The sequence below is a fragment of the Xyrauchen texanus genome, chromosome 9 (genome assembly GCF_025860055.1).
Source record: "Xyrauchen texanus isolate HMW12.3.18 chromosome 9, RBS_HiC_50CHRs, whole genome shotgun sequence".
NCBI lineage: Eukaryota > Metazoa > Chordata > Actinopteri > Cypriniformes > Catostomidae > Xyrauchen > Xyrauchen texanus.
In genome coordinates this window covers 37,889,278-37,905,397 of record NC_068284.1, presented here as the reverse complement: position 1 = coordinate 37,905,397, position 16,120 = coordinate 37,889,278, and the positions used below count along the sequence as shown (strand labels likewise).

General features: G+C 40.4%; 1 protein-coding gene across 1 annotated transcript in view; it reads left to right on the top strand.

Moving 5' to 3' along the window:
• Window positions 1–539: 539 nt before the first annotated feature.
• The window catches only part of zgc:110158 (uncharacterized protein LOC553590 homolog), a 141,965-nt gene continuing 126,384 nt past the window's right edge, over window positions 540–16,120 (top strand). Inside the window, exon 1 of the mRNA XM_052133866.1 lies at window positions 540–740. Within this exon, the coding sequence (XP_051989826.1) occupies window positions 685–740 (56 nt within the window). The 5' untranslated portion in view covers window positions 540–684. The remainder of the gene's footprint in view (window positions 741–16,120) is intronic.

Sequence of the window (16,120 nt, the reverse complement as noted above, 5' to 3'; positions counted from 1 at the left end):
TCAGTAATTGCTGGAATACACCTTGAATTTCATAATGTTAAGCTCTATTAGAGTGACTAAACTAGGTGGGGAGGTATTACTTCCTGATTGTTAATGAGACTTTATGAATTTTAGAATTTCAGAAGAAACTAAAATAAAATTGGTTATGAAGTTTGCTCTTCCAAATGTTACAAATAAAGATCCTCAGATGGTGAACCATGGTCAAGCGTAAATATGCCCTTTGACCATAACATGGGATTTGATTTACACAGATTAAACTCAGTAGCCTTGCTCAAGCCACTTCTTGCATCAGCCAAATGTACTGCTATTTAAAATATTATATATAAATATTATTATCTAATAATATCTCCATAATATTACATATACAAAGTTTACAACTTGATGATGACACGGGTCTTCAAACCGACGAAAAGCTAACCTGCGCATTCCCCTTTAAGAAGCCCCCCTTTTCTCTACAGCAGAGGGAGGGCAATCCTGGAACAGCGATTGAAAAAAAAAAAAATCCACCAGTAGACTGTTTCAAGTCCCCCCATTAGAAACTGTGCCTGATTTGTGGCCAGTGTTGGAGATGTAAGAAACAGGAGGAAAACACACAAAGCGGGTAGCTATGGAGATAGAACGTTTTCCTGGCCGCTTCCTTTGACAGGTGTTGAGTTGCTTCAAAGTCTTAAAACAGAGTCCAACATGTACGCCAAAGGCAAAGGAGCTGTCGTCCCATCTGATAGTCAAGCAAGAGAGAAGTAAGTGAAATTTTGCATTGTCACATAGAGAAGCAAAAACCTGCACGTTCCGTGATGCCTGCGGTGTGTTGCACGCTTTACAAAGTTTTTTTTATTTGAATATTCGGTGCAGTGTGACTGTGCAATAATAATTTTGATGTGTTTTGTGATTTACTGTGTTGTTTTTTTGTTGTTTAGTATGCATGCACCTTTATGCTTGTTCTACAAAGATTTCTTAATTTAAAAGAGTTTACTTCGACATGCTTTCAGGTAGTAGATGTTACGTGAAGTGTCACACGCACACATGCCCACATGCATATGGTCTGACATTTGTTATGCGTTCAGATGATGAGAAGCGTTTGTGGAAAGCTAGGATGCACGCATATGCGCTGATGCTCATGATCTTTCTTCATGATTTTCTTTGGGCTCAGAAACATGCTCCACCACAGCAGCAACTTTTATCTTCCGATTTTGCAATACGCTGATGTGAAATACATCACATAGGGTTCTTGTGGACGAGCTGGTTCCTTAGACGTACAAAAGTCTAAAGAAATGATGTTCTCACCTTTGATGAACATAAACATGTTAGAATTACAAGTGCAGCTATTGAAACTTGTCTAATGATCTGATGTAATGATTCTGAGGAGGATGTCTGCGAAATGTAGAATATTTTCATTGGTTTTCATTACTTTAATTCATTGGTCAGGAGTAGAATTGTAGCATTTAAACAGTCAGAGGTCCTCCATCCGGATATTGATTTGTGCAATTAGTATGTGTACAGTGTTGTTTAAATGAAAACATTCTTATATCCTGGCTTGATGTAGTCCCAGAGATGCAAATCGATGTGGCACAACCTTGTGGCAGTGATCAAACTTTTGCTAGTTTTAAGGATGTCTGAAACGTCATGATAACGCCTCATAATTCAGTGATGGCTGGTGTAAGTGTCCCACTTCGATGACACAATGTTGTTACACAGAGTATGAGGTCTGGCTTGTTTCATAGACTACTGTAATCAAGTTAAATGTTTCTGTTAAAAAAAACTAATTGATCTGCTATTCTTTTACAAATCATTACATTAATGAAGATCATAGTTGAACAGCTTAAATTAAGAGACTATTGACCATACAAGTTGCTTTGTTGAAGATACATTGAAACCACATGAGTGTGTACATTTTGACATTGCTCATTTACATATAATGTCCTGGATGTTCACAGGGCGTCTTGTATGTCCATGAAGCAGCTCTGTTAAATGAATGAATGAACATTGTTTTTTTCTTCTTGTCAGTAGTGGAGAGTTTCAGGTCTCAGTATACACTTTGCATTTCAACTTGTGGTGTGCTATTATAACATCCAATTTATGAAGAACATTTCCATCAGAAGGGCATCATATCTGGCCAATAGCACAGAAGGATCCTCAGTTTGGCTCCATCAGAGGACTTATTAGGAGCTTGTCGTTTTTACCCATCTCCCTAGACTCGTGCATATTCGCCGGGTGAATAATTACTAGGAAGCTTGAAAACATGATTTCCTAATGATGCCTTTGTAGTATGGAGATGTGTAATTCATTCATGTTTAAAGATGGTTTTATCAGAGAGCCTCAGGCGAGATGTCAGGTGTGCTCAAGGCATACATTTTGGGGATTTCTTTGATGTGAGGACTTCGTGTGGGCTCTGTTGTGATGAGAGCGGAACGTGGGGACCTGTTTATCTCTAACAATACATTACAGAGATTTTTCTTTTTTAGCTGTCAAAAAGTGTCATCTGATTTGTCCTCACTTGATTCGTTACTAATGATAAATGTCACCTCCCAAAAGCCCTTGTGATGTTTGTCGAGTGAACTCTCTCGATGGCTGTATTTCCTTCTGTGTGAGCAAGGGGAAAATGGGGCTATGAAAATAGTATTTTGCACCTGGCATTATATTTTAGGACAAGCAATCTGACCTGTGTTTAATGTTCCCAGTGCACTCATGACTCCCCACAGTGCTATATAGTGAGGCTATTTTCCAGTATAACCTCATGTTGCCGCACACTTTAACATCAGCTCTTTTTTTTTGTCCGTTTAGTCAGTTACCTCAAAACAAATCCACCTGGCAGTGCAATATTATATCAGTGTCTGGGTTGTGATACAATACATTTGCGATTCTTTATGTTTAATGTGTTGTAAATTTAAAACTGGGAGATATCGCAATATTTTACTCACTGGAATATCATTCATCTTCATTGGATTTCTTTGCTTTACGCAACAAGTGCTAAAGTTCCTACTTGGCCATAAAAGTAGTATAGAGCAGTGGTTCCCAACCTTGTTCCCCAAGGCTCCCAAACACTACATATTTTGGAGACTTAAAGACCTGAATAGGGGTGTGTCAGAAAAGGGAGATATACAAAATTTACAGTTGGGTGGCCTCCAGGAACAGGCTTGGGAACCACTAGTTTAGAGCATAGGCATGTCAGTTTTCGAGAACAAATGTCAGCATCTCCTTCTCAGCAAGGCACAGGCGTCATAATAATACAAGATGGGGTATAATTCAAACATCTTTATTAAATGATTGATGAGCAAACAGCATTAACAGTAACACCTGTAGAGTCCAGAAACTTCTCTTCATTCTCCTGTCATTTGTTTACCTCTCACGAGAGAGCGTGTCGCCCTTATTACACTCCCCGTGGAAACAAGTGAAATCGGAACTAATATTACCAACATCCAACAAAATGAAAAGGAACATGCATATAATAAATCTATATCAAATATTTTGTTACTATAATATAATGCATTGATAAATTAAATATAATTAAATTAAATGGTAACAAACCAACCAAAATATTCACTTTAAATGTAATTTCACCAATGGGTTATCAGTTCAACTTCAGTTTGACATTAAGCCTCATACTTCTTCTATACAGTAAAGAATAGTTTGCATAAGCCTACTAGTTTTTAAGGCTTAGAATAAAGAGTTACATTTATATTTTTGTTTATACTGAATTATTCAATCAACCAACATTATTTTTGACAGCAAAACTAGGCAACAACTATGGTTGGAGAAAAGGATCCAGAGGGAAACAGGGAAATGTAGTTAACAGTGACATTGAGCAGAAAGTTTGAGCTTCTGATAAAAAGTTAAATGATCAGCATTGATTGTTGAGATGAAAATTGGAGATCGGTGTCAGATTTTAAAATCCTGATTGGAGTATCCCTAATATTCAAGTTGACTGTTTCAAAAACTAATGATGTTGATTAGTGTGCTGAGATCCTGTCACAAAATGGACAAAAACAGTTACATGGTGGATGGAAACATTTGGATATGAAGAAGACTTTGTTTCACTGTTTATATATTTATTTGTTTGTGGTTGAACTGAAAAAAGGTCTCAGTTTGGTTCTTTTTAAGAGGGCTCAAGTGTGAAAACCCCAGTAGCCCTTTTGCAGTTGAACATGTGGAAAACTTTACCATCATAATCGCAGTTCAAATCACAATTGCAATTCTATTATTTGAAATAATCGCAATATGACTTTTTGTCCAAATTGTGCAGCCCTAGTATTGAGAAAAAATGCAGTCGGACTGCGCATCTCCTTTCCTCCTTGTCTGTCAACTTGCGTCACACACATGCAGTGGAGAAAATGTCAGAGAGAAGTGAGGCGAGGGGTTCTGACATAAGTGAGTGTGTGTGTGAGTTAAAGCAGTGTTTCTCAACTGGTCTATTCGGACTGGAGGAAAGAACAATGCCATGGTTCTCCCATTGAAGACATTGTGGTGGCCGACCAAGTGATAGGCTATTTAGGACTGCTGAGGCAGATTTAATGATAATCTCGCTATCAGCTAAAGGTTCTCATCTGCACATTTGCACAAGTGTAAAGAGCTCGCGATCATGATCTACTCCTCTCTCTGGCGCGTGCAACAACAGGGCTTCCCTCGATATTGCGGAGCGCAGACATCAAAACTGATGTGACACTGCACAAAGAATGAAACAGAGCGCAGGTGTTTCAACATGTGTTTTTGAAAAATAAAAGTTATTTTTAACATGACATATTGTTTCAAATGTGCCGGTCCTGTGCGAGACACGGAAGAAAAAGCGACATGCGGTGCAAATGTCAAAAACATTCATCCAGCGTGTGTTTTATATAGGAAAACAATGGGAAAACCAAACAGATGCATGCAAAAACACATTTGGTGTGAACGGCCCCTAACTCGTTTGTTTGTGTGTGTGTGTCTGAGTTGGAGCACGTGTGCGAAACAAGTTCTGTATGCCTCTTTATTTTTATTCATACAAATCCAAACCCGAAGTCGTAAGTGAAAAACTGAACCAAACCCAGCCCGAAACCCGTTGTGTTGCAGATCTCTATTTGTCATACAAAGTTTATCAACATCTGCAGTATAGAATTGCCAAATTCTCACTCCTTTACTTGCATATGGAAGAAAAGTTCTCCAAGCTAATGCTGTAAATTTTGCAGGGGACCTTCTAACTAGGTACATTACGAAAATATTAATTAAAAAAAATTATTTTATTTGTTTTTCATTTTGGCCACATTTTTGCTTTAAGAAGCTTTTTTTTTTTTTTATTAAATCATTAAATAAGATGTTATATTGCATATATTACATTTTTTTACTTGTTTATTGTTTAATGCATAATTTATACTACTTACAAGTATATACATTGATTTGTAGAACACATGCTAAAAATCAGGACTGTCTCTTTAAGAAAACCATCAGTTCTGTAAATGAGCGCATATTAACGAGAGAGGACTGGAATGGCTTCTTTATCCGAGCTATTCGGGATTAGAATTAAATGTTTATTTCTTTTTTGGTCAACATTTGACTGTAAAGAACAGAAAGGGTATTAAAATAGACAATATTTAATGACAAAAGGATTGCGTGGATCTCGTCTTTTGCACATTGCACGGACTAAGTAAAACTTCTACTCTCTACTTACAGTAAAAAGATCTCTGTGCTGAACTTCTTTGCCACTACACTACTCAATCACTGGTGAGTGAAATCTGAAAAATGACCAGTCAGTGGCTAAACACAGACATTTCAAGTGTTTTACTTGCATTGTGTAGAGAGTTGCATAAAGAGTAGAGATTGTGATGCATCGGAAAAATCTATATTTTTACCCAGTTCTATTTATCATTATAATGAGAGAGAACCCATGGACCAATGCTGCTGGGACACAAGCTGGAGTCTGATAAACCCTGGCTGGGTCATCTGAGTGCGGGTGTCCTATGATGCAAGACTCAAAACACCCTATGACCCCAAGATTACTCCAAAATTAGTTGGTTTACTCCAAAATTAAAATGATCCCATCTAGGGCTGGGCGATACAGCTAAAAGATTTATCACGGTATAATGTTCCATATCATTCGGCATCGATAATTATTGATACATTTCAATAACCTTTTTTAAACAAACCCCAGTAGAATTTTTGGGAATTTAACCACTGTATTTTTAATTTACTCACTCTATTATTGCAAAAAATATATATATTTTAGTTTTAACAGTCAAAAACAAAATAAAATGTAAACAAATAGCCTATCTTCTTTCTTATATCTTATATGAAGATTAAATACAAAAGTGTTAAAGAAACTATTGAACTTTAATAAATAAAATGTTACAAATATCGTTTGAAGGATTTCCCATAAGGCATTGTTGCCCAAGTACCTCGTCATCGTGGACTGCTTGTGTGTCGTTTGTTGAGGTGAGGTAGATGTAGGTTGTGGCGGACGACATGCTGCATATTCCAAAGGGTGGACTCGGTTAAAGTGATGAAATAATTTGTTGCTTGTGTTTCCGTACTTGGCCAGAACGTTTATTTTTATTTTTATTTTTTTGAAAGCTTGCACACAACGGTGTTCTGATGTTGGTCAGATGTAAAGAAACCAAAAAACTGCCACACTGTCGAGCTGACATGTCTTTTTTTTGTATTCATAATCTCCTCATCACCGGCAGGCACGGCACTCATTTTCGCATGTGTTCATGTGTTCTGACGTCACATGGCGATAGCGCAACCGAACCCCACAGCAATGCAACGCAACTTGTTATTGGCTGTTTGCTTGTCATTCGTAGCACTCTCCTTTATCAAGCCATATGATTGGCTGTTTATGATCCAGGGATGGCGCATGCTTGAGGGTTGTTCATGCGACCAAACGTCATGTCTGTTTACATTTAAATGAATCTATCATGCGTTATATCGAACATTTTTTATATAATTATCGATAAAGGTGTTCCGTCGGTAAATACCGATACTGTTTTATCGCCCAGCCCTAATACCATAATTTACTCACCCTCCTGCTATCCCAGATATTTATGACTTTTTTTTTTTTCTTTTTTCTTTTTTTTTAAATATCTCTGCTCTGTTCAAAACGCTTATGCAGTATAACCATCATAAAAATAATCCATACGACTTCAGTGGATTAATTAATGTCTGCTGAAACGAAGCTAGGTGTGTGTAAGAAGCAATATATAAAGCTTTTCTTACTATTAATTAGGCTATCGTTTCTGGCCAGCTGAGGTATGTGTGTTCATTAGAGGGTCGAGTTTAAACAGCCTCTTGCTTGTCGTAAGCATGTTGGCAAGTTCACACGAGAATTGAATCGTGAAATACAAAACAAATAAATTATGCGCAGTGTTGTTTACAACAGAGGTGGAATGTTATATAGATGCTGAATTGGTATTGCTATAAATTTGTATCCGTTTCTTTTTCATAATGGTGCTTGCTTGTGCTTATCCTGGATGCCTCAACCTACTGAAAAACGTTAGATTACGTCTGCGAACACCATCGCAAAAGGAAAATGTAAATATTTAACTGATTCTGACACTATGGCTGCTCGCTGTTCACTGGGATTGACCCATTGAAGGACTCAAAATATTGAGGGCTGTGCAGTGAGCATTTTTCCCCTGCTGATTTCAGACCAGCCGAGGGATTAGGCTATATCGACATGCCAATGTGCTTGTATTATGCGAGAGGAACTTTCGTGAACGCCCAAACCACAGCTGGCCGGAAGCGATGATTATAGTAAAGAAAAGTTTTAAATATTGATCTAATTCTTACACAAACCTAGCCTTTCGCTTCAGAAGACAATACAATTGATGTTGTTTGGATTACTTTTATGATGGATATATGTGCTTTTTTGAGCTTCAAGATTTTGGCATATGTTCTCTTGCATTGTATTGAGCAGAGATATTCTTCTAAAAATCTTTGTTTGTGTTTTGTAGAAGAAAGAAAGTCTGGGATGGCATAAGGGTGAGTGAATAATGAGAGAATTTTCAATTTGGGGTAAACTATTCCTTTAAGCATAATCGATGGAAGATCTTGCATGCAAACGCACTCAATGTTTGTTGAAGTGATACTGCAGTATGTTCATCTTCTCTCACACTTGATCTGATTGGCAGTCAACCTTTTTTTTTCTTCCTCCAAAAATATTAAATGCATTGTTACCCCCCATTATGAACATTTGATCATCATTTACTTACCCTCATGTTGTTCCAAACCTATATGGCATATAACAGGGGTACTAAAGTTCCAAGAGGTTCATTACATTTCCTTCCCAGCAAAGGTCCGAATAATAGTACGTAGCTTGCACTGTTTCATATGGCTATGAAATTATACAATATATTTTTTTTAAATAATTTTTATAACTTGCCACGTTGGCAGCAATATTACTTAAAATAATAATAATAATTCTAAATAGTCAAAATAGTCTCTTCAAAACTGGGCAGGGATGAGGACATTGGGGGCCCAGAGACAGCCAAAGTTATGAGGGATCTTCTACCAAAAGGTTAAAATATTTAATAAAGTCTTCATCAGTCGAGGGCACTTGGATATGAATATTAAAAGATCAAGTTTGTTTTGAAGCTAAGTCTCAGCAGTCCAGTTTTTGTTTAAATATTTTTACATTCATAATATATACACTAGTGGACAAAAGTTCGGAATAATGTACAGGTTCTGCTGTTTCGGTAGGAAATTGGTACCAAATTGGAAATTCACCAATGTGGTATTTAACTGATCACAAAGTATAGTCAGGACATTACTGATGTAAAAAAATGGCACCATCACTATTTAAAAAAGTAATTTGTCAAATCTAGGCAGGCCCCATTTCCAGCAGCCATCTCTCCACCCCTTATCCTTAAGTAATCATGCTAATTTGCTAATTTGCTACTTATAAAAGCACTTGCCATTATATCAAACATAGTTGAAAGCTATATGGTTTGTTAAATGGAGCTTAACATTGTCTTTGAGTTTGTTTGTGAGTTGCCAAAGTATGCAATATACTGTCATGTTTTAAGGTCAATATTATGTCAAAAATGGCACACAAAAAAATAGAAACAGTTTTCTCTAGAAACTCATGAGTCAGTCATTGTTTTGAGGAATGAAGGCTATATACAATGCTTGAAATTGCAAAAAAACTGAAGATTTCATACAAAGGTGTACACCACAATCTAACAAGGACAGGAAGAGATGTGGAAGGCCCAGATAGAACTAAGCAAGAGGGTAAGTACATCAGAGTCTCTAGTTTGAGAAACAGACATCTCACATGTCCTCAGCTGACAGCTTCATTGAATTCTACTCACTCAACACCAGTTTCATGTACAACAGTAAAGAGAAGACTCAGGGGTGTAAGAGAATTGCAAAGAAAAAGCCACTTTTGAAACAGAAAAACAAGAAAAAGTTTAGAGTGGGTAAAGAAACAGACATTTGACAATAGATAATTGGAAAAGAGTGTTATGGATCTTAACCCCATTTAGCATTTCAAGTCAAGTGGTTTTTATTGTCGTTTCAACCATATACAGTTAGTACAGTACACAGCAAAACGAGACAACGTTCCTCCAGGACCATGGTGCTACATAAAAACAACAAAGGACCAACATAGGACCACATGAGACTACACAACGAAATAAAATACCTATATAAACTACCTATATAAAGTGCACGTGCAAACATGTGCAAAAAGTACGGGACAGTACAACAAATTACTGACAATGAACAGGACAATAGACAGTGCAGCGCCGACCAGTACTCAGTAGTGCAAAAAGATGACAGTTTCTAAAAATGTAAACATAACATACTATGAGATAATGTTCTATGCACATAGCAGTTATTGAGGTAGCAGACAGTTATAAAGTGACAGTAATTAAAGTGCAACTCAGGACACGTGTGTGTCAAACCAGTCTCTGAGTATTGAGGAGTCTGATGGCTTGGGGAAGAAGCTGTTACACAGTCTGGCCGTGAGGGCCCGAATGCTTCGGTACCTCTTGCCAGACGGGAGGAGGGTAAAGAGTTTGTGTGAGGGGTGTGTGGGGTCGTCCACAATGCTGGTTGCTTTGTGGATACAGTGTTTTTTGTAAATGTCTTTGATGGAGGGAAGAGAGACCCCAATGATCTTCTCAGCTGTCCTCACTATCCTCTGCAGGGCTTTGCGGTCCGAAACGGTGCAAGTCCCAAACCAGGCAGTGATGCAGCTGCTCAGGATGCTCTCAATAGTCCCTCTATAGAATGTAGTGAGGATGGGGGTTGGGAGATGTGCTTTCCTCAGCCTTCGAAGAAAGTAGAGACGCTGCTGGGCTTTCTTGGTGATAGAGCTGGTGTTGAGGGACCAGGTGAGGTTCTCCGCCAGGTGAACACCAAGAAATTTGGTGCTCTTGACAATCTCCACAGAGGAGCCGTCGATGTTCAGCGGAGTGTGTTCACCTTGTGCTCTCCTAAAGTCAACAACCATCTCTTTTGTTTTGTCGACATTCAGGGACAGGTTGTTGGCTCTACACCAGTTCGTCAGCCGCTGCACCTCCTCTCTGTATGCTGACTCGTTGTTCTTGCTGATGAGACCCACCACGGTCGTGTCATCGGCGAACTTGATGATGTGATTCGAGCTGTGCATTGCTGCACAGTCGTGAGTCAGCAGAGTGAACAGCAGTGGACTGAGCACACAGCCCTGGGGGCCCCAGTGCTCAGTGTGGTGGTGGTGGAGATGCTGTTCCCGATCCGGACTGACTGAGGTCTCCCAGTCAGGAAGTCCAGGATCCAGTTGCAGAGGGAGGTGTCCAGGCCCAGCAGGTTCAGCTTTCCAATCAGGTGCTGGGGAATGATTGTGTTGAATGCTGAGCTGAAATCTATGAACAGCATTCGAACGTATGAGTCCTTATTGTCTAGGTGGGTGAGGGCCAGATGGAGGGTTGTGGTGATGGCATCGTCCGTTGAACGGTTTGAACGATACGCAAACTGCAGTGGGTCTAGTGAGGGGGCAGCTGGGTCTTAATCTGCCTCATGACGAGCCTCTCGAAGCACTTCATGATGATGGGTGTAAGTGCGACGGGACGGTAGTCGTTGAGGCAGGACACTGAAGACTTCTTTGGCATGGGGATGATGGTGGTGGCCTTGAAGCACGTTGGAACAACGGCGCTGCTCAGAGAGATGTTGAAGATGTCGGTAAGAACATCTGCTAGCTGGTCTGCACATCCTCTGAGCACTCTGCCAGGAATGTTGTCTGGTCCAGCAGCCTTCCGTGGGTTGACTCTACGTAGAGTTTTCCTCACATCTGCCGTGGTAAGACAGAGCACCTGGTCGTTGGGAGGAGGGGTGGACTTCCTCGCCATCACGTCGTTCTGCACTTCAAACCGAGCGTAGAAGTCGTTCAGCGCATCTGGAAGGGAGGCATCTTTGTCACAGGCAACTGATGTTGTCCTGTAGTTGGTGATGGCCTGGATGCCCTGCCACATGCGCCGCGTGTCACCGCTGTCCTGGAAGTGACTGTGGATTCTCTGGGCGTGTGCGCGCTTTGCCTCTCTGATTGCCCGTGACAGTTTGGCCCTAGCTGTTCTTAGGGCTGCCTTATCGCCTGCTCTGAAGGCGGAGTCTCGGGACCTCAGCAGCGTGCGCACCTCCGCAGTCATCCACGGCTTCTGGTTGGAGCGTGTGGTGATGGTCTTGGAGAAAGTGACATCATCAATGCACTTGCTGATGTAGCTGGTCACTGATGCTGTGTATTCCTCCAAGTTGGTAGAATCGCCATATGTTGCAGCCTCCCTGAACATGTGCCAGTCAGTACACTCAAAACAGTCCTGAAGAGCAGAGATGGCTCCTGCTGGCCAGGTTTTCACCTGCTTCTGAAGCGGTTTTGTGCGTCTGACGAGCGGTCTGTATGCAGGAATTAACATAACAGAGATGTGGTCTGAGTAGCCGAGGTGGGGGCGGGGCTCCGCCCGTGCAGCGCCTGGGATGTTTGTGTAAACAAGATCAAGCGCGTTCGCCCCTCTCGTTGCAAAGTCCACATACTGATGGAATTTAGGGAGCACTGTCTTGAGATTTGCATGGTTGAAATCTCCGGCGACAATAAACAGTCCGTCGGGGTGAGCGTTCTGCAGTTCGCTCATAGCCCCATACAGTTCACAGAGCGCTTCCTTAGCGTTAGCGCTGGGGAATGTAAACTCCGGTTATGCAAACAGTGGTGAATTCCCGTGGTAGATAAAAAGGTCTGCATCTAACAGTCACAAGCTCCAACAGCGATGAACAGTAACTAGAGACTAACATAGAGTTCTTGCACCATTCCGTGTTGATGTAAACACACAAGCCACCACCGCGAGTCTTACCGCAGAGAGCTGTATTTCTGTCGGCACGAAACGAGGCGAGCCCGTCTAGCTGAATGGCGGCATCCGGAACTCTGTCGCTGAGCCACGTCTCCGTGAAAACAAAGACGCAGCAGTCTCTAAACTCACGCTGCGTAGCCTGCTGGAGTCGGATATAGTCCAGTTTATTGTCCAGGGAGCAAACATTTGAGAGCAGGATAGACGGGAGAGCCGGCCGGCTAGGGTTTGTTTTAGCCTAGCATGGACCCCGCCCTCTTTCCGCGCTTCGCTTTCTCGCACACCGCTACGACGTCCTCTCCCCCGGCCACCGGCATCAGGCGACGCCGAGGGCTGGAGGCCTGGTCTCCGCAGCAAGCCGAGTACGCGTAGCGCCTCCTGCAGGTCATCATGCAGCTTGGTTTTTGCATGATTCTTATATTTGAGTAGTGTCTGGCGATGATAGACACGAACACTGGTTGCTCCGATGTCCATGTGTTGCAAAAGTCGGGCTTTTTTAACAAAAAACAAAAAATTTGTGGGATCAGCTAGACTGTAAGGTGCGTGAGAAGTGCCCGACAAGACAGCCACATCTATGGCAAGTGCTACAGGAAGTGTGAGGTGAAATTTCAACTGAGTATCTGGACAAACTGACTGCTCGAATGCCAAGGATCTGCAAAGCTGTCATTAACTACATTCCATCCAAAGATTTTCTGCAAAAAAGGATTTAGCGCATCAAAACAAAACTGATGGAAAAGCACATTATCGCTAAAATGTCACAAATGGCGATATAATATTTTTCCATTTAACTCTAGCGCATAAACTCTATGTGGATACATCAAATGCCATGAAAAACTGGTTTGTAGATAAAGTTGGCATTAACGCAAAAATGTAGTGTCACGTGACAGAGCTTGTCCCAATAGTTAGCCTGTGTTAATCATGACGACAGTATTGAAAGCCAATTTATTGTATGTGATTATGGATTGATCTTTTCATCTTTCAAATTTCGTGCCGCCTCCGGCTGTCTACAAAACTCTGGTAGGTGTCTTCGTGGAAAACAATAACTAACATTGCACTTGGTGGATTGTCATTTGTTACTAAATCTCGGCAATAATAATAAAATAATTATTTTGTCGAATAGTCGCTTGATGTCATTTAACATAACTTGAGATCATATAAAATTATAATGATGACACGCGAGACGAGAGGAGCGCTGCTGCTCGAGTGTCTGATTAGAAACACAGATCAAAGCTTTGTGATATATCTTTATTTCATCCTTAAAGTTTAAATAATACGAGAGCGTGACAAGTAAATTAGCACAAACTCCAAAATTGTCATTCTCTGTACAGTCAGAGCTGTTTCAACCAGTCACGGAAGAGACACAATCTGAGCGAGAATACACATTAGTAGTGTATTAACGCAAAGCCAACGTTTACGTTGTCACTTTTTTGATCAGTATGGTACCACCTCCGCCTCATTTTGAGCCTGTGTATATATGCTTTTTCTTTACACAAACTTAAATAAGCTATACCATGTTCTGTAGATGAATAAAGTCATCTGAATTACATTCTCAGAATGTTCTGCACTTTTTTTAAGACTATAATATCAGAAGTATTTGTCCAATGCTGAGTTCACTTTCAGAAAACAAGCTTTTGAACATTTTAAAACGTTTAAATAATTCTAAATCTAACCATCTTTACCTCGGATCACATTTACTTCTTCAGAAAATGTAGATTTGCATTATGAAGCTAAAATACATTTGAGATGATAATCAAGTTCAGTTGGTCGTTAAAAGTTGCTGGAGAAATATGCGGGACATAATGCAGTTGTGATGGTGATGCTTTAGATTAGATGATTGTTCAAAATATTGAATATCAGGAATGTATCACATGTAAACCCTGATATAACACCGCATCATATTTTTTTTTTCTTTAATTGCTGTGCTCAATGCATATACACATCGATTGATGGCAGGTTGCCAGCTTGAACAGGGCCATGACGATCTGCTTTCGGGTCGGAACCGGTGCCAACCTGCGATATGCGCAACATTAGGTCCAATATTACAGTCCCATCTGAAGGGCAACTGCTTCCTTTTGATTGCAATTCCTCCTCTTCTGATTGCTTTTATTTGTTAATTAAAATGACAGTAAGCTGACTAATTTCAATGAATTGTCTCAATAATCTCCCAATTTTACCGAAACTTCAGAGGAAATAAATTAGGACATCTGAGAGGCGAATTAGCGATAAACACACATTTATGAATGGAAACGGCTTCAGGGCTAAACCAAAACTTTTGTGACAAAGTGTTTTTTTAGGCATGATATCATCACGCACAAATTGCCTTTTATCAATAAAAGGCAATTTGAATGGAAACCGAAGGTGCAGAAGGTGGCAAGTGTCGCAATTGTTTTTTTTTTTCACATTTTCACTTTGTCAATAACAAAATAGCAAAAAGTTGTTGGCTTTTTGATGAGAACTCTTTGAAGTATTTTAAGAAGTTCTGAAAAACTTTATCAAATTGTAATAGTAATTTTTCACATTATTAATGACCTGACTATACAGGTGAAACTCGAAAAATTAGAATATCGTGCAAAAGTTCATTCATTTCAGTAATTCAACTTAAAAGGTGAAACTTATATATTATATAGACTCATTACAAGCAAAGTAAGATATTTCAAGCCTTTATTTGATATAATTTTGATGATTATGGCTTACAGCTTATGAAAACCCCAAATTCAGAATCTCAGAAAATTAGAATATTGTGAAAAGGTTCAGTATTGTAGGCTCAAAGTGTCACACTCTAATCAGCTAAACACCTGCAAAGGGTTTCTGAGCCTTTAAATGGTCTCTCACTCTGGTTAAGTTGAATTCACAATCATGGGGAAGACTGCTGACCTGACAGTTGTGCAGAAAACCATCATTGACACCCTCCACAAGGAGGGAAAGCCTCAAAAGGTAATTGCAAAAGAAGTTGGATGTTCTCAAAGTACTGTATCAAAGCACATTAATAGAAAGTTAAGTGGAAGGGAAAAGTGTGGAAGAAAAAGGTGCACAAGCAGCAGGGATGACCATAGCCTGGAGAGGATTGTCAGGAAAAGGCCATTCAAATGTGTGGGGGAGCTTCACAAGGAGTGGACTGAGGCTGGAGTTACTGCATCAAGAGCCACCACACACAGACGGGTCCTGAACATGGGCTTAAACGTCTTACCTGGGTTAAAGAAAAAAAGAACTGGTCTGTTGCTCAGTGGTCCAAAGTCCTCTTTTCTGATGAGAGCAAATTTTGCATCTCATTTGGAAACCAAGGTCCCAGAGTCTGGAGGAAGAATGGAGAGGCACACAATCCAAGATGCTTCAAGTCCAGTGTGAAGTTTCCACAGTCTGTGTTGGTTTGGGGAGCCATGTCATTGGCTGGTGTTGGTCCACTGTGCTTTATTAAGTCCAGAGTCAACGCAGCCGTCTACCGGGACATTTTAGAGCACTTCATGCTTCCTTCAGCAGACAAGCTTTATGGAGATGCTGACTTCATTTTCCAGCAGGACTTGGCACCTGCCCACACTGCCAAAAGCACCAAACCTGGTTCAATGACCATGGTATTACTGTGCTTGATTGGCCAGCAAACTCGCCTGACCTGAACCCCATAGAGAATCTATGGGGCATTGCCAAGAGAAAGATGAGAGACATGAGACCAAACAATGCAGAAGAGCTGAAGGCCGCTATTGAAGCATCTTGGTCTTCCATACCACCTCAGCAGTGCCACAGGCTGATAGCATCCATGCCACGCCGCATTGAGGCAGTAATTAATGCAAAAGGGGCCCAAACCAAGTACTGAGTACATATGCATGATTATACTTTTCAGAGGGCCG